Source organism: Pyrus communis, chromosome 3 (genome assembly GCF_041283825.1).
Source record: "Pyrus communis isolate YQ-2024b chromosome 3, ASM4128382v1, whole genome shotgun sequence".
NCBI classification, from domain to species: Eukaryota; Viridiplantae; Streptophyta; class Magnoliopsida; order Rosales; family Rosaceae; genus Pyrus; species Pyrus communis.
The window spans coordinates 3,601,620-3,620,301 of NC_142567.1; the positions used below are offsets into that span (position 1 = coordinate 3,601,620).

Sequence of the window (18,682 nt, forward strand, 5' to 3'; positions counted from 1 at the left end):
GAGAAAAATGGAGGATGCTGATATTAATGAAGATGGTGATAGTCAAAGTGTTGATCAAAGTAGTCAAAACGGAAGCAATCACATGCCCCCTTTTATCTACTCTCAACACAACATGAGACCAGGTTTGGCCAAATACATTGCTTCAACCGCCCAACTTCTCACTTCTGCTGAACACGTCTGGTTCGAGCGGTTTATCAAATCGAATGTCCAGCCTCGGTACTCTAGCGTTCCCCTAAACCTCATCAGAGGCGGTTGTTTGAAACTCTTCAATGAAAAGAAGACCTTCATGACGTCCGAACTTTGTGGCTTCGTCGGTATGTTCTCTTGTACTTGTAGCTTTTGGACTAGCAGCGATGATCAAATTGATTTTGTTTGTGTGACTGCACATTGATATCGCTTTTCGTAAGCTCGAGCATCCTTTTAACGATAAGGTGATTTTTGAATGCGTGATGGATATATTTAGGGAGTATACGATTGATGATAGATTATTGAGTATTACTTTCGATAACGTTACATGTAATGACGCTACTGTTAAGATGTTTAGGTATTCTCTGCGGCCGTTTTATGGTGAGTTTTCTCACATGAAATGTTTAGGCGATGTGATTAATTCGATAGTGGTACAAGACTTGAAATTGATGGAAGCTCATATAGAAAAAATTAGGAGGGGTATTCTTTGCCTTGCCTCCTCTCCTGCTAGGCAAGAAGAGTTTTCCGCTTTATGCGAATCTCGCGGTCTGGAATACAAAAAGTTTAAGCCTGATATGAAGACTCATTGGAACTCTACTTTCCTCATGTTACAATCATATTCATGTGTGGATTACAAAGCTGCAATCACCGATTTTTATAACGGTAACCATGATAGCGATCTTTTATGCGAAGCGGATTGGGAGCTTGGTTTTGTGTTCATGGAGTTTTTGAGTGTTTTTTATGAAGTTGCAGTCTCATTTGGTTCAAGGGTTTATTCTTCCAGTTCTTGTATGGCACTCCATCATTTGTTCTGCATTAGCTTTACATTTTCCAAACACAAAGTTCATTCGGGGTTCAAGGCAATTTATGACATTATGGAATCAGAATTCAGAAGCTATTGTGAGTTCATGTTGCCCAGTTTCTGTTTAGCTAAAGCAATGGACCCCAGGACGAAACTATGTGGTGTACAACACATCGTGAACAACATTTCCAAATGTTTAAGCATGCCACTGAAATTCGATGCAAAAGCACTTGAGACTCTGTTGCATAACCTTTATAAGGTTTATGAATCCAGATTTCCAGAGGCTACATAAGTTACAGAACCCTGTACTACTTCTAACAGTAAGAGAAGAAGACTCGATATTCATGCTAGCTGGAGAGAATATGTGAGGCAAGAAGATATAAGGCAGTACGGGCCAACTGAGCTGCCTACATATTTGGGAATAAATCATGCAGGCTCTATGACTGAAAAGGAGTATGACAATCTTGATGTTCTAGCTTGGTGGAAGTCGCGCGAGGGAATGTTTCCTTTGCTTTCTGTCATGGAGCGTGACCTCCTAACTCCTTCGGTGTGTGCAATAGCACCAGAGTTCGTTTTTAGTAGTGCAGGGAAGCAGGTCTTGGATCATAGGAGGAGCATGCAATCTCCAAAAATGCTGGACTGCATGTTTTGCTTGAAGGATTGGGAAGATGCAAAAATGGACTGATGACATGGTCGAGTACTTTGCTGATTCTGATCAAAGCGATGCTGAGGAAGAATGATCGATGATGCCTTAGCCAGATTTCTTACTCCACAGCCTTTGGAATTTAAAAGATTTTGAGCAATGCTATTGAGGGATCGATGGTAGAGCGTTGATTGAGCTAGCCACTAGTATGTAGGTAGATGCAAAGCAGCATCAACAAAGTTGCAGATTTGGTTTCTGTTCTTGTATTCAATGCCAGTCAGCTGTGTGATTATACATTGCAGCTTAACTTTTGAGCAATTTTCGTATATGGGTTCTTTTCTTTTCTGTATGGTGATTCTTGGACTTCTTACGTGTCTCAGAACGAATCTCTTTCCATTACCAACTTGAAGCAGCATAAGAAAGCAAATTTCTACATATTAAAACCTCTCATAAAGGGTGACCCCAAACCAACAAGGTTCCCTCCTTTGCGAGGGTCGGGGGAACCTCTATCGTACACAGCCTTACTCTTGCTTTGCAAAGAGACTGTTTCCACGACTCAAAGCTCTCAAAACCTCTCAGACTCCTTCTTTAGTGTGAATAAACCACCTCTGCCAAATTTCGTTAGAAATCCTGTCAAAATGCACGCGTGCCTCTTTTGAAGGGTATTTCTGTCTCCTTAAATCCCCTAGACGACATGGAGTAAGAATTACGTTGACTAAAGATGATGGAAACATACATTTTTCTTTGTGGAAGCTCTAGCTTCATAAGTTGTAGTCAATGTAATTCTCACCCCAATATCTTGTAATCTTCTAGAAATCTTGAAGTGGAAAGATGCCACGTGATCTGTTGTTGACGAAATTTCTAACAAAGCTTGATTTCCCAAAAAATGTGAATATTACTTAATAATTCTTTTCAATTGCTAATTCTCAATTGAATTGGAATGGTTTCCGGAAAAATGATCCATTGATTAATTTCTTTGGTATTGTTGGTTTTAATCGGTTTTTTCTCTGGAAAAGTAGAATTTCCTTCACATGTCAAATATATATGAACAGTTTGAAGTTTGTAAAAGTAATTGAACGGGAGGAGCGTAAATTAAGAGTTTTTAGTTTCAATTACTTAGATTTTTCATCTAATTTGTATGCAGATGTAAAAATGGAGTCGAATTCGGAGACTCGAAGACTAATAAAGAATTCAAAGCCTCAAGGAGGAGGCGAAGACAGGATCAGTGAATTACCAGATGCAATTCTTTGTCACATACTTTCCTTCGTTCCAACAAAGCATGCCGCGAGGACCAGCATTCTCCCTTCGTGATTCATCACCAGAATTCAAAGACTCTGTTGTTTTTTCGACCTTTGTTGATCGTGCACTCTCCCTTCGTGATTCATCATCAGACATTAAAAAGTTCCGTCTTCGTTGTTCCTGCTGTAGTAACGATTTGGCTCTTATTAATGCTTGGATTCAAACTGACATCGAGCGTAATGTTGTTGAACTTGATCTTCGTGTTGATACGATTCTTGATGATTATCGGAGATTTGAGTTGCCTCAATGCATGTTCACCTGTAAAACACTCGTGGCTTTGAAGGTGAGCTCAAATTGTAATACTTACGATCCTCCCGCGTCAGGGTGTTTCCTCAATGTCAAGAAACTTTATCTCAGAACTGAATATCCTGACAATGACTCCATGGGAAAGATTTTTGGTTCTACGTAAGAATTATTAGTGTGAATTTCATAATCTTATGATGCCGCAACGCTAATTTTCGCATACAATTCTATTGAGTAACATACGCAATTTGGTTAATATTATACTACTGTTTATTCTGGCTTTAAAAATGGTCACATTGCATTTCTCCCTCGTTTGTATAATTATTTATTAAAAATGAGTGCTAATAACAACTCTCTTTATAAAAAACCGAAAATCGAAATCCAAAATCTGCCTTGGCTACAAGCAGAGGTCTTAGACTAAACTTGGAAGGCGAGCAGAGTCCAGCCTACTAGAGGCTTCTAAACTTGCCGTTGCTTGTCAATTTCTTGGTTTCAAATTTTTCACATCATCCTTTTTCGGCCTTAATTATCATTATTATGTTGTGGTTATAGCATACAAATCATTTCCGGATCTAAAAAAGAGGAGTCCAATGATCAAATAATCCGAACCGTTGAAATTTGATCCAATGGTTACAATTATTATAACTTTTATAAGGCTCCCTGTTTGTAGCCGTTAAATCAAATTTCAACGGCCCGGATCATTTGATCCTTAGGCTCTGTTTTTTTAGATCCGAACAGGATCTATACTCGTGGTTATAAAGTTGTAATCTGTCTATGGCGCTATAACCATGGTGTTTACTTGCTCTAAATCCAAATAGTAGATAATTAGAAGTGAACCGTCACTCAATACTACGGTCTGATGGTATTCCTCTTTGTTTAGAAGTAAGAGGTTTTAGGTTCGAATCTCGTGAATGGTGAATTCGATACCAAATTAGGTTGCTCATTGTGTGGCTTAGCCGTAGGGGTGGAAAAAATTCCCAAAAATCCCAAACCGAACCCGAAAAATCCCGATCCCAAACCAAAAATTTCCCAAACCGAAATTCCCGAAATTTTCGGGATGCTATCCCGAACCGATCCCAAAATTTCGGTATGGGATTCGGGATTGGCTTCTCGATATTTCGGGAATCCCATACCGAACCGAAAATATATAATATTAATTATTATATATATATTATTCTTTTATAATTGATGCTAGTAGTTTCTAATTCATGCTCTGCAACCTGGAATGCCCTACACCTTGCATATTTTTCATGTTTTGTTTGATATTCATGTGGATTTTATTATTGTTGCTGCCATGACTGATGATTTTAGAAGGCTTGATTCTTTTGTCTCTCAACATATTGCAAAAAGGGTTTAATTAATTTGAATTTTGACTATGATAAAAACAGTCAAGCATGCTAGTGTTCAATTAAATGGTAGTGTGAATGAAATGAAATTCCTAGTTCATGAATGTGTTCTTGAATTATATATCTGAAGAACAATTCATAATTTCATATTTCAATTTGGGATTCCCGATTTGTCCCAAAATCCCGAAAATATTTCGGGATTCCCGAAATTTGGGATTCCCGAAAATTTGGTTTGGGATTGGTCTTTAAATTCCCGTCCCGAAAAATTTTGATTTGGGATTCGGGATACTAGTTTCGGTATGGTATCCCATACCGAACCACCCCTACTTAGCCGAACTCTCCCTCCCTTTTATGTAAAAATATCAATGTACTGAAGAAAGAAAGAAGTGAACCACGACGGCCGTATAACCTTTTTAAGCATTTCTACAATATATTGCACAAGCATTGAATCACATCATGCAAAAACTTTAGTAAATGTAATTGAGATTTACTCTCTGGTCAAATTTATCAGCTCGAAATGGAGACCATCGCCATCTTAGATATGGAAGAGATAGAGGATAGAGATTATTCAAATTCAGAACACTTGCTTTACTGTTCAACTAACCGAAGTAACTTGCAGCAAACTAAGAAGAATTCATGTGCATGTGAAAGGAAAGGCGTAAAAGTGACAGTCTCTATTTAAGATAAGGAAGAGAACGAGAGAAAATATACATGATTTACATTCAATCTTGTGAGCAAAGTTTGTCATATCTTCTCCTTGAGTCAGCTCTCTTGAATTAAGTTGGTTGGTTCGCTCAAAACATACTTCGGTAGTTCATATTTTGCACCTGCAAGGTGGTAATGTAAGCACACGCAAAGAGGAAAAGGAAGGCCGTAAAATATGAATGGCAATCTGCCATTTATATAGAAGATGGAACAAGTTTTGCCAAATTTTCATTCAAAAGCACACACGACGACACTTGCACATACAACACACCCGCTCAGAGATGTAAGCCAAGAAGAAACTTGCATAGCATTTGAGGTTTTTGGGGGGCAGCAAGTAGTAATGAAGAAAATGGAAATTGGATAAGTACCTCTTTCGTCATAGCAAATTGTTAAATCAGCATTTTGAACAATGACCCCAGCACTGTCCACAATCGCTTGTGCAAGGCTTATATCTGCTTCAGAAGCAGCTCGAAGTGCATCCCAAATCTCTAACGTACGGTACAAGTGAAATTTTTGTAAGATATACCATGTGTGAAGAATGTAACTTAGAAAAGGAAACAAAAACCACAGTAGCAAATGTAAAGTCAAACAAGAACATGACCACAATAATCACTTTTCTGTGCTTTTAGGGTTCTGAACCAGAATCATGTTGAAGATCCTTCTTTAATTCTCTATCGGAAGCATAAACCTACAGCATCACTCCCTAAGAACTAAAACCACCACACCAAATATACGGAAAAAAAACACATGAAACAGTGGTATTATTTACAACATTTTTCAATTGTTCTCGTTTATCCTGAGGTGATACTGAGGTGAGTGGTGACCACTTATTCAACTAAATACAAATCCTATCCTTGGAGATTCGGACAAGAAGCTAATCCTTGTTCTTCATTTCTTTATAGATGCAGCCATTAGCTGCCATTGCATTCACATGACGTGATCATCTTTATTCTCTTATCTAGTTATCTCTGGTTTCCATTCGTTTAACAACATTCTATACAGAATTTTCTAGGTTACTCAATAATCAACATTATCGTACACTAAAAATACCCCAAAGAGATCACCTTCTATGTAATTAAGACATTTCTTAGGTGATTCCAATTCCAAATAATACAGATTAAGCTGTCATAGGGTCTTCAAACTGAACTCGAAGTTTAATAATCAGGTACCTTGAGCATTCATTTTCTACATAAATCATGAAGTATTCACGGTAAATGAAAATTTACCAAAGCATTATACTTTAAATCTTGTACTCAAGTTCATTAGAACATTTACGAACCTTAATGGTCATTCAATCTCAGATGAGTACAAATTGTTCAATTGTTATACCAACAGAAGATCACAATAAATGTTCAGAGCTCTACAGAGTGACTGAACTCAAACTAACTGTTAAATTTGACATTTTAAGGTGACTAGAAAAGCAATTAATTATAGTTCTCATCCTATTTTTTTTCAAGTCAATGTTCACAAGATAAGAGCTTCTATTACACTTCTATAAAACCAAGTTTACTAATAAAGACTAATAGATTTGAGAGAATGGTTTTCCTCATTAATAAAATATCATGAAACATTTCACTCTAAATTGCACAGGATTTTAGAGATATTCCCTGAATCTCCCTTGATTGCATTTCCATATCTAAACGCATTCTGATGTTCCCTGTAAGTTGCCACCCTTGGTTTTCACAAACATGGAGTTGTTTTGGCATAGAAAACATTGCGTCCCAGTCGGAACTTGGTAAAACGTAAAAAAAATTAAGGGCAACATGACTATTTTGTATTAAGGTAACCCAATGATTCAATCCAACAAACAAAAAAGAATGGACCCCAAAAATCTTCTGTAATTATCAATACATATATAAATATACACATCCAGAGGAAATAGTACCTTTCCTGCCTCCATAGTGAGGAGCAGTGTCCCAAAACTCTTCACGCAACTGCAAAAGCTGAGACTTTGTTAATGGCTGAGGATGCTTCCAAGGCTTTGGCTTCCGAACCTTCTTCAATGTCCCTGTTAATATTACATTTCTAATTATTGCCTCTGAAATCACCAGTTCTTAAAAAAAACAACTATCAACTTTTTTAACCGTAAATTGCAAATAATCAAAAGATAACAGTGAGAACCATACTCCATCGACTGAAGCACGTAACTAATTGTTTCCTTTCTCTTAGTTATTCATGTTTTCTTGGTGAACTAAGAAGAAATACATTACTAGTATAACCACAAATCCCCATCCAATAACTCATTTAAGTTCAATGAACTAGCATAGAACTAGAAAGGAAAGCCCACGAATTTTCTAGATTCTGCACGATGCCTTCCAGATATGACATTCATAAGTTCAATAGGGCATAATTTCATATATTGCTTTTCACTTTTGAGCACATAAATTTCCAACATACAGGCTGATCACGCACCAATGTTAAGATCAGAAAGAAATAACACTAAGAAAATTGTCTGATCAAACAATTCCCTGTACCATTTTGGGCATAAAAATACCATCTTCGGCATAAAGTCTAAGTCCGGCTTTTCAATGCGAAGATTAATGGTCAAAAACACATTTAAAGGCCTAAATCCATCTCTAAAACCGCAATTCGATTCCTCAGCTAAACCCAATGTCATTCCCTAATCATCTTCATTCTTTTTTCTTCCCTTTCTTTTCTTGAAAACAATTCCACTGCTTCATTCATTCGAGCATTGTTTGTCGAAACAACAAAGCATGTAAATCTTGAAAAATCCAAACCATATAAAAAACTAATTCTTGAAATTAAAATAACAACAATTCATAAACCCCAATAACATATTGATCAATTTTTCAAGAAAGAGAAATAATTCATAAGTCTGACTCAACTGAGCTCAGCGCTCAACCAATTTCCAGAAATCACAACTAGTTTCAATTTCTTCAAAGATTTTTCAACTTTCCTCTTCCTGCGTTTTCCCAGCAGCCAAACAGAAGCTAAAGCACCAAACCCAAAAGATAAACAAAGCGACAGAAGCTGAGAGAATGATAGAGTAACCTCACCGTCTCCTTTGGTCTGTGACGATCCAGCACAACCCATTGTACAGAGAGAGGGACAAAAATGGAAACCCACGAAATTAAAAGCTCCGAAAGAAGTAGAGGAGGAGAAGAAGAAGCAAGCGAGCAGCGTTGAGCTTCAAGCTTGGAGGTTCAGCTTCGTGAAGACGCAAAGTCAAAACCGGAGCGACCCGGCCGAACCGACTCGATTCCGGCGTGAGAGCCTGCAGGTTTTCCGGTGAGAGATGGAGGATTGTAATAGTAAAAGAAGGGCGCTTTATTAGATTTTTTTATTTTTTATATTTAATTAATCATTGCTCAATTATACACGATTGTCAGGTAACATCTTCTACTCTTTTTTTTTTTTTTTTCCCCCTTTTTCTATCTTTTGGCGAATAGGACAGCTAGGCTCGTCCAGTGTCGGAGACTGTATGGGGTCATCGGTTATTCTTGATTCCAACAATTTTAAAAGTCAATGTATATTTTTTTTGTATATTGTATTTGACCTCTATAAACACCTAAGGCAAACTAAATTACAACCTCATCTTCTCACTTCTTCTATTTTGTTCTATCATATTTGTCTTCCTTTTATTTATTCTTGTATGAAATACTTTAATTCTTAGGTTCCAATCTCGTGAATGGCAAATTCGATACCAATTAGGTTGCCTATTATGTGGCTTAGCCGAACTCCCCCTCCCTTTAGTGTAAAAATATCGATGTACTAAAAATAAAAAATAAAAAAAGCCTTACATCCTTCAACATTAGTCTACAGTATACTACATCCACTCTTGACAAGTATCTACAAATAACATTGGTATAAACTTTCAAAAATATCTACTCCCGACATATGTTGACAAATATAGGCATGTGCCTACTAGGTGATTGACAAAATAGCCCAACGAATCTTTTTTTTGTTGATATTATAACCTCATTATTTGAAAATCCTGGTTAAGCCACTGGCTCCGCCACTTAGGCTCCCATCTAATTTCTGCCTAGATGCCTAGCCATTAGATCCTTATCTGTCATCCGATTAGCACTTAGTGTGTTTTAAAAATTTATATGTAATATATTTACTATCACAGTAATGTTCTGATTAACATTATAATTTTTCAAATTACATGTATCGTCAATATCATGTACAATTGTTTAAATTACATTATTTAATCTAAACATCATGCGATATTGTACAAAAATAAATTAATTACGAAACAATGAACTTATTTCATACACGTTGCTATTTTGTAAAAGGTGAAGGAGTGAGGTTAGTGAGAAATGAGTTGGATGTTAGTCACGTCTTCTTTTTTTCTCTCTTTTTGGAGTGGCCAAGTATGGCAACTAGCCATTAATCTTACTATACATTCTATATTTAATTACACTTTACTATTTATTGTAATATTTATTCAAACAAATTTTATTTTAACTTTAAAGTGAAGATATAAAACGGTAGAATCTGTGCTTAGTACTATTCCGCTTATAACAAACTCGCGTTTCTATTTTATTCTTATTTCAATAGTGGTTTTTGAAACTTTAGACTCCATTGTTAAAAATGCACTAGAAGAAGACTCGTTCACCACTTTGTGTTTCCTATTTTTTGCTTCGAAAACTATCTATCTCAATGTGACTGGTAATAGGGAATGGTAGAAACCAATGGACTTTTACCCTTTTTAGAGTTGAAAATACCCACAAAAAAAAAAATCACTTTTCTATATTGGACTCGAAAAAAGAAAATGTCACAGGCTATATGTGTCTTGTACTCCAAATCGTTTTGAATCCTTTGCTTGTATTTTTTATACTAGGATATGCTCCGCGCTTGTCATCTTTATTTAAGACTGTCTAGTTTGGTTTGATTTGACTTAATCCACAATTACACTATTTTAGTGTAAAATGCAAACTAAAGTATGAAAGTATTCAAAGTGATAAAATCTAGTCGAATTGAACAGTTCAAACAGTTTTCCGCCTACTTTTTTTTCGTCAATGGTAAAGCACGTTCATTAGAACGAAGTCCAAATGGACAAAACGCAACTTACATAGTCCTAGAATGGACCTGCATATAAAAAGAAAACGCCACATATATAAAAAAAGCATAAATAATGATTCTTCACTACAGTAATTACAAAGCAGTACATAACTAGTTCTTCACCGCCCACCCTTACTCTTCCCATTTACAGTAAGAAATTTGATATATCCCATTGTTAATTGGTTCAATAACAAGGATTTTGGTGGTTGTTTCTTTTCAATAGCGACCATATGTCATATACTTTTTTCATGTAAATATAATAATATATATATTATTTTTTTCCGGGTACTTTTTTTTTTTTCTTCTGAAAATAAAATTAGAAGAGAAGGGATAATATTATGTCCAAGTCTCTGTCCAAATCAAACCAGTTTCTTTTGGAAGATAGCCGGCCTAAATCCACCTACCTACTATAAATATGACCATGACGTACCAAAGCCGACAAGCAGAAGGCAATTTAACTATAAATTTCTAATTTTAGAAATACTTGCAAATTCCAAATTCTCTGATATTTCCAACAATATTAACTTGATTAGCAAGTTTATAATTTGTTAAATTTTTGTATTTCGTTAATTTTTTTTAAGCTAAAAATTTTGGAATTAATTCTTGTATAATCTATCTTGTTTTATTTTTACGAATATTTTGAGGTAAAGAAATTAAAATTCCAAAAAGAAAAAATTGGTAGTGAAATATGAGAAAATTAAATTTTTTTTATGGTTTAGTGAATAAATGGATGGTTATTTATTACTTTGGAGGAGTTTAGTGTTGGATCTGATTTGAACTAATTAGTAATATTATTTTGACTATTGGATTTAAATTTGAGTCGTTGATTTTTTTTTGTTTTTATTATTTAACATTTTAGAATGGCATTATTATTTGACATATCAGTTAGATCAAAAAATTGTATAAAATATCAAATTGCCACATAAGCTATCAAATATTAATTTAATGTTTTAAATTTAACATCTCTTTTAGAAATATTTAGTAATATTATTTTGACTATTGAATTTAAATTTGAGTCATTGATTTTTTTTTTGTTTTTATTACCGTTATAATTAATTAAATTGAATTTGAGCCGTTAGATTTAGAAATAGTTGTAGTTGGGCACGTCACACTGGACCATAAACCAGAAGGCACGCCAGCCACTGGATCTTAACAACCATTTAATCTGGGCGGTAGAAAGTATGCTTTCTGTGCACTAACCAGCATGCAATCGAACCAGTTGATGCTGCCGTGCCGACACGAGAGGCCGGCCTCAATCTGCTCTTCAATTGGCTAGTGAAATGTGGGTCCCCCAGCCCACTTGTGACCTTATCTATCTGGGGTGGGTAATAATCCCAAATTTCCACCCCCAAACTCGAAATCCCAAAATTCCAACCCCCAAACCCAAATCCCAAAATTCCCACCCCCAAAATCCTTTTGCCTTGGAGAGGTTTTGAGCCCACATTTTGGGCTTACTTTGTTTGAGACAGTCTAAGTTAGGCCAATCGAATATATCTGCTTCATTGCATCCGAGTTCAAAGTCTCCTACTTCGTAAATTAAAGTAGTTTAAAAAATCGTCTTATGAAAAGTTACTAACCCTATTACATGAGAGAAATTCACCTACCAATGTAATTGTAGTGTCTCTTGGTGTTATTTCAAGCATTGTCATGCATTTTATCTTTCTCACACAGTGGGACCACGATTGCATCCTCATTTTATGAAAGTCATTGTCCTACAATGCAAAGAAAAGAAGAAACAAGAAAATCCATTTCTGCACGTCTCAGTTTCTCATTAACTTCCTCACAAAATGAAAGCAGTGTATGGTGCCTAGACTAAACAGTCCTATGTCAGATAATACTTGTAGAATCCTCACCCATCTGTAATTTTTTCTTAACACATCCTTGTTTACAAACTTGCAGCATAGAATCAGTTGCAGACTAAGCTCGAAACGAAATACAGGATACACATTCAAGATCAGGCAAAAACTGGCTGAAATTTGCAGGCCGGCAAAGGGTATTCACGGGGTCACAGTTTGATCAAAAGCGGCATGAACTATCAGTCCCATACCTGCTCCTCATGTAATTTTCAAACTTTGGATTGTCATAACCCGCTGGCTTCATATCCACCGGTTTTGTTTCTGCCCCAACAGTTCCATAAACTACCTCTCCAGTCTTTTCTCGCTGGCGATCAGTCCCATACCTGCTCCTCATGTTGTAATTTTCGAACTTTGGATTGTCATAACCCGCTGGCTTCATATCCACTGGTTTTGTTTCTACCCCAACAGTTCCATAAACTACCTCTCCAGTGTTTTCTCGCTGGCGATCAGTCCCATACCTGCTCCTCATGTTGTAATTTTCGAACTTTGGATTGTCATAACCCGCTGGCTTCATATCCACCGGTTTTGTTTCTGCCCCAACAGCTCCATAAACTACCTCTCCAGTCTTTTCTCGCTGGCGATGCCTTGTTCTTTCTTTCTGGCTCTTAGACCTGCTATGAGAAGAAACCTCACCGGACCCATAGAACTCTGCAGAATCCTGTCGTTTTGAAGACCGGTGCTTGCTCGGCAAAGAGGGATCTTTGAAACTAGTTGACTTCATTTTTGGTGGCTTCATTTCTGAATACTTCTCACTTGCAATGGGAGTATGGGCCTGTCGAGTTTCACATAGAGGAGCAGGAGCACTTTGTCTCTGAACTACTGGAGCCTCAGATTTGTCTTCAGGCATCCTAAGAGAATCTTTTAATGGTGTGAGGGCTTTCTGGGAGCCACCAGGCATAAAACGCGACGGGAGGATGTGAACGAATATGCCAGCCAATGCTTCAAGTCCAAGTTTGGATAGATCACTGACGAGCTGTCCAAAAGAGGGCCATCCCGGTTCCTCTTTCATGCTTTCCACCAGTAGAGTGGATTTTTCACTGCTTGGATGTTCTTTCATTTCACTCTTTGAAGGTGGCTGCCGTACCAGTTATGCATTACATCAAGCGAAGAACACAACTTGCATAAAATATAATCTAACAAAAGCATGCACAAGCAGTAAAGAAAAAGAATAAGGGCAGAAATAAAATATTGACCAAATAACGTGTTTTACTTTAAATGCATTTTTTAGCTGAGATGGGATGAAAATGAATCAAATTTTGGGTAAAGTTCATGACTGGAACAAGGACGAGCATTTAATTTATGTTTCTGCATTAGTAGATCATAGGAAGCATACCGTTCTCGATAAGAAAGAAGGTCCATATCCCTGCTGAAGCATGCATGTAGCATACCCTGCCAAGACAGCACCAACAACCATAAGGACATCTGCAAAAGACACACATATGTCAGTCAGAGAAATGCTTCACAATCTTAAAAAGAATTTGATGCCCCCATCATCATGAGGCATCATATATACCATATATTTTAATGCAGCATATAACCGAGGTTATCCCAAGCTTATATTAAAAGGTAACCTTCCAGAAGGTCAAACATTAGTTTATTGTAAACACAATATAATTGTCACAGGGCAAAAATCTGTAGCATTTAATTAACCGGAGACACTACATATCTCTTGTGCAGAAGGCAGAATGTCAAAAATAACCATACTCTTTATACTCGATAAAATATACAGTGGCGTCAATTAGGTTCTCCAATTAGTGCTTATTTCTTTCAACTGCATATGACATCTATGTCTGTTTCAAGTAAAAAAATGTACACTAAAATCACATCGGTGCCTAAAACATGATATAGTGAACATAATTTTGAATTTTCTAATGATAAGGAGACATGGAAATGAGAGTCAAGACCAGACTGTGAACGCATGGATTCCTACTCCACAGGCATATAATGATATTACGACAGGAATTCAAGAATCAGGAAAACAGCATAAAGGTGAATATAAGAACTGTAAGCCCTTATATTCTGGTTCTACTATCTATTGCATTGCTTCCTACTGATGGGCTCTCGGTTGGATGCGAAGAACATGCTATGCCTAAGACTCATGACTTGAATCATTTTACCAATTAGATACTCATGATGTTAAATACCCAAGTATCCAACATACACCTAATCATATCTGAACTCACACACTATGACACTGGCCAACAATTATTTTGGGGGTTTGACAGAAATTAACATTGACATTTAAAACAATTTTAACAAACAAATAGATGTATCCTGTGCATCACGAACGAAAACTGAATCATGCACCAACCTTCATAATATTAGTCTAATTCCAGATTCATACTTGTACAAAATAGAATACATCAAATCTGTAATAATTAATAAGCCCTTTAACACTTCGATTATAACAGAAATACCATCAATGCTAATTCTTCACGCAAGGTATTTTCTCATTCTTTTCATTTGATTTTGCATCCTTTAAATTTCTTTTCTGGTTCATTTCTCTTATTTTCTTTTATTCTCAAAACCAAGGCCTATTTGTGCGTGCGATTCTAGAACTTTCAGGACAAAACAGCAGATTGGTGATGGATTCTAATATTAACTCACTCATAAATGTCAAATGTCAAATGGCTGCTACTTCCGTGGTATTATTTATCCCCATTGATCAGTTAGTGGCCATTACTACATATTAGCTAATGGGACCAACTTATGTGAAATCAGCTTCCACAGATTCCGCTTCTTAATAGTAACTTTAAAGTTTGACCACAAAACCCTGCTAATTCTTTGGATCATCTAAGGCATAAACCTTCAATTTGACATCTAGATTCAACACTCCCTCATATACAATAATAGATTTAATAAAACACAAAAGGCAACCCTTTGTCTGCAGAGCTAACTGATACAGATCATTTTGAATGTTCATATACAGTATGTGAAACTGTACTTGCAAAAACTAAAAGGAGAATCAGCTATAACAACCTATGCAATAATACATATGTACATGAAGACCAGTGAGTATGCTTCCCTAGACACCTTGCATGGTCAAGCTAATATTACAGCCACAACACCCGTTTTAGAGCTTTCATGCCATCAATTCAAAACTATGCCTAATGAATGGACACTGAACGTAAACAGCATGCAATCAAACCTGTAGCAGAAATTGAACTGTACTGATAATCACAATCCTCCTGGTTGAGAGAGATCTGCCGGAGAGCAGCATTTCCTCTGTCAACAACTAGCAATGAACAAGTAGGTTGAACATATACGATATCAAAATCATTTGAGAACATTGCATCTTCACTGGGCCCATCCCTGTAGCCTGCGACATTTGATTTCCCACCCGCAATGGTTGTCACACCTGCAAACAATTTACATTATAATTTCAGAAATTGAATCATACTCTGAGTTATCTCTATAAAGGGATTTGTAAAAATGGTTTTCAGATTAAAAAAAAAAAAAAAGTTGCAAAATTTTGAAATTTTTAACAGTTTACACTCCCACGCACAAGTTACGTTTCTATACTTATGTTTTGCTAATTCATCATAAATACATACATGCATGCATACATAAAGAAATTTGATATTTTACTCATATCTTGTTGCCAGCTTTCATCTGTATAAGCTTCTAAATAACTATGAATATAACACGAATTACATGTACATACCAGCATCTCCAATCTTTCTTATGGCGTGATTCAAGGTATCAGCAACATACACATTCCCTTTATCATCCATGGTTACACCTTTGGGATGATTGAAACGAGCATCACTTGGCTTCCCATCAACATGTCCGGTGTAACCCTGAAATGAACCAGCAACCAATCTTCCCCTACTATCTGCAGCAATGATATGTTCAAAAAATGAAAAATGAAAATCAAGGAATGTGATTCCGGAAAAGATATAAATTCATATTACTCTACAACTCAGCGATGTTTATTATTGATACAGTTAATCCATACTACAAAACTACGAAAACCAGAAGAAGTAAAGAAAACAGATACAACAAGCAAGTTTAAAGATCAAGCATTGTTGTGTTACGTTCAAATTCATCATTTTAATATCCCAAACTACAGGACCGTAGGATGTTGCACCATCTTGTTACTTTCTTTATAAAAAAAAATTATTAGCATCAAGTAATTGATATACAGAACTTTTATCTGATAAAAAAGATGAATACAAAACCCTTATATGTTAAAAAATTTAAACAACAAAATACAAATATCAAGTTAGGGAGAATCCGGGAACAGATCTCAAATAAGGTGAAACAATAAAATATAGTTGCATACATTGGGACAATGGTGGAGTAATCCGCATAATGTTGCTATTAACGGAGTCCACAACAAAGAGCTCCCCATCCTCTGAGATGCGGATTTTGTAAGGAATAACTCCGATATCATTTCCTTCCAAAACAGTCTCAACTAAGTACCCATCCTCAAACTGAAGAACATTCCCATCTGGAATACAACAAAATGACAAACCATATAATACTTGCAGATAAATTATCCTTGAATAAGAAAAACGTTCACCAAAACCGAACCAAAGAAACTTAAATTCACTTTAAGTTACCTGATTGTGACGTTTTGGAGGATATTTCCCTGGTCCATTTGAGAAGAGAAGACAAGTGCTTTATCAATGGGCCTGAGCAAACACGATTTAATCCAAAACAATATCATCAGTGAAGTAATAGTAAGACCGATTAAGTAAACAGATCACAGGAACCCAGTATATAATCATTACCAAATGAATGACAGTGAAAAAGGGTTATTTGGGAATATCAGAATAAACAGAACCCATCCAGTAGAATCAAGAAAAATCAAGAAATGGGTATCTAACTATATCTGCAAAGCAATATTCCAAAGTGGTTTTTAATAATTTGATAAAAAAAAATTCGAGCAAAATAAGAGAAGCAAATGAAGAAACAAAGCAAACCCAGTTGCCAAACAGATCAAACATACAATCTAAATCATCAAGCAAAGGAAGAGGAAGATGGTGGCTGAAAGTTTTACCTGCAGGAGCAGCATGAGCTTGGAATCGAAGGGAGTAAGTGACAGTGAGTGTTAGGAGAGTGAGGAAGACAAGGGAATTTCTCATTGCACTGATTGAAGCAAAACCCAAAAGGCAATCGGTTGGCTTTGAATTTTCAAGTATTTACCGGAAAATCATGGCCTCTGAGGCGCAGAGAAAGCTGGGTTCTGGGGATTTGGTATCTGCTTAAGCAAGTACCAGCAGCTGGGGCTGGTTTTTGCTGTGTACTTTGGGAGTGGGAGGCTTGATTTGTGGAGCGTACTCGGTCTACTGACAGACGGTGCTCTTTTTCTTTCACTTTCTCTTGACTTTTTAGGGTTTTTTTCACAAATCTATCAAACTCATCATTTTAGTCTCTCACTTTTAAAATCAATTAATGTCGTGTCTGACATTCACTACCACATATCAATAAGGTCCTTCCGTTTAGATTCCATCAATTATTCTGTTGGTTTTGTATGTGAGATCCACAAATCCAATAAAATGATGACACATGAATTATACAAAAGAAGGGTTTTTATTGCAAATGGTCCCTGACATTGATCAAACTACTCATTATGATCCTTGAGTTTCAAAAATCAATAAAATTAGTCTCTGATTTTCACTATCACACATTAATAGTAAGGCTAGAAAAAATTCATGAAACTCCCAAATCAAACCGAAAAAATCCCGATCCCAATATTTCGATACGGGATTCGGTTTTGTCTTCCCAAATTTTCAATAATCCCATACCAAACCGAAAATTAATATTATATATATTTATATATATTTTTAATTATAAGAGAATTATTTGAACCGTTCATTGTTTTGGATTTAATCTGTGCCGTTCATTTGTTTTTAGGGTTCTCCAGATGAGATCCGACTCATTTTAGTCATTTGTTTTTAGGGTTCTCCAAATGAGATCCGACTCATTTTAGTTCCATTGATTCCATCGAACTTGAAGGCTTGAAGCGCAGCCTCCCTCAGCCACCAAGCCCTAATATGTCATCTCTTTGTGTCGAATTCCAGCCAGCCACTGCCCTACCATCGCACCATACTATCGTCTCTGACTCTCCAGCCTTCCTCCACTACACAGCCACCGCTCTCTCTCGCGATTCTCTTTGGTGCGATTTTCTCTCATAGACACTTAGAACTCTCGATCCTGCACCGATTCTCACTCTCACCCCAAATTAGGTAATTAATTTAGTGTTTTGAATTCTAGTTTATGTCTTCCTTTTGAAATTTAATTTAGAGTTTGGACTTAATTTTGTTTGCGGAGTTGTGTTGTCCACGAAATTGTCCATGAAATTTCTAGGGTGAAAAGACTTCCTTCGAATATGTATAAATTTAGGGTTGTTTAGCGTCCATCTTTAATTACCCATAATATTAGGAAGCATGGATAAATTAGTGTTGATTTTTTTTTTCCGATCATCAACACATCTTTTATTTGAAAAGTGAATGGCGACGTGATAACATTTTTTTAGCTAAATGGATAAACGGTGTGAGGATTTTACGAATTCTCAAATCGTGTCCGTTCATCGTATATAGTGCAGTCCGTTTTCGTCAGATACCAT

The 18,682-nt window shown here is 36.3% G+C and overlaps 2 protein-coding genes across 3 annotated transcripts; both read right to left on the reverse strand.

Annotated features, from left to right (window-relative positions):
• Nucleotides 1-5,083: 5,083 nt before the first annotated feature.
• On the reverse strand, nt 5,084-8,548 carry LOC137715780 (uncharacterized). Its single transcript, XM_068455128.2, has 4 exons — nt 8,242-8,548; nt 7,110-7,232; nt 5,593-5,712; nt 5,084-5,346 (listed from the first exon to the last, which is right to left on the reverse strand). The coding sequence occupies exons 1-4, from the start codon at nt 8,276-8,278 to the stop codon at nt 5,282-5,284; spliced, it is 345 nt and encodes a 114-aa protein (XP_068311229.1). The 5' UTR covers nt 8,279-8,548; the 3' UTR covers nt 5,084-5,281.
• A 3,434-nt stretch (nt 8,549-11,982) lies between these two features.
• Nucleotides 11,983-17,513, reverse strand: LOC137715185 (uncharacterized). Of its 2 annotated transcripts, none has more exons than XM_068454422.2 (7): nt 17,114-17,513; nt 16,674-16,745; nt 16,394-16,561; nt 15,773-15,943; nt 15,257-15,466; nt 13,442-13,530; nt 11,983-13,183 (listed from the first exon to the last, which is right to left on the reverse strand). In XM_068454422.2, exons 1-7 carry the CDS (start codon nt 17,196-17,198, stop codon nt 12,269-12,271), a joined length of 1,710 nt encoding a protein of 569 aa, XP_068310523.2. In that variant the 5' UTR covers nt 17,199-17,513; the 3' UTR covers nt 11,983-12,268. The 2 variants fall into 2 exon arrangements, with proteins under 2 accessions (XP_068310523.2, XP_068310522.2); XM_068454421.2 differs by having other exon boundaries at nt 11,983-13,186; nt 17,114-17,433.
• Nucleotides 17,514-18,682: the final 1,169 nt, after the last annotated feature.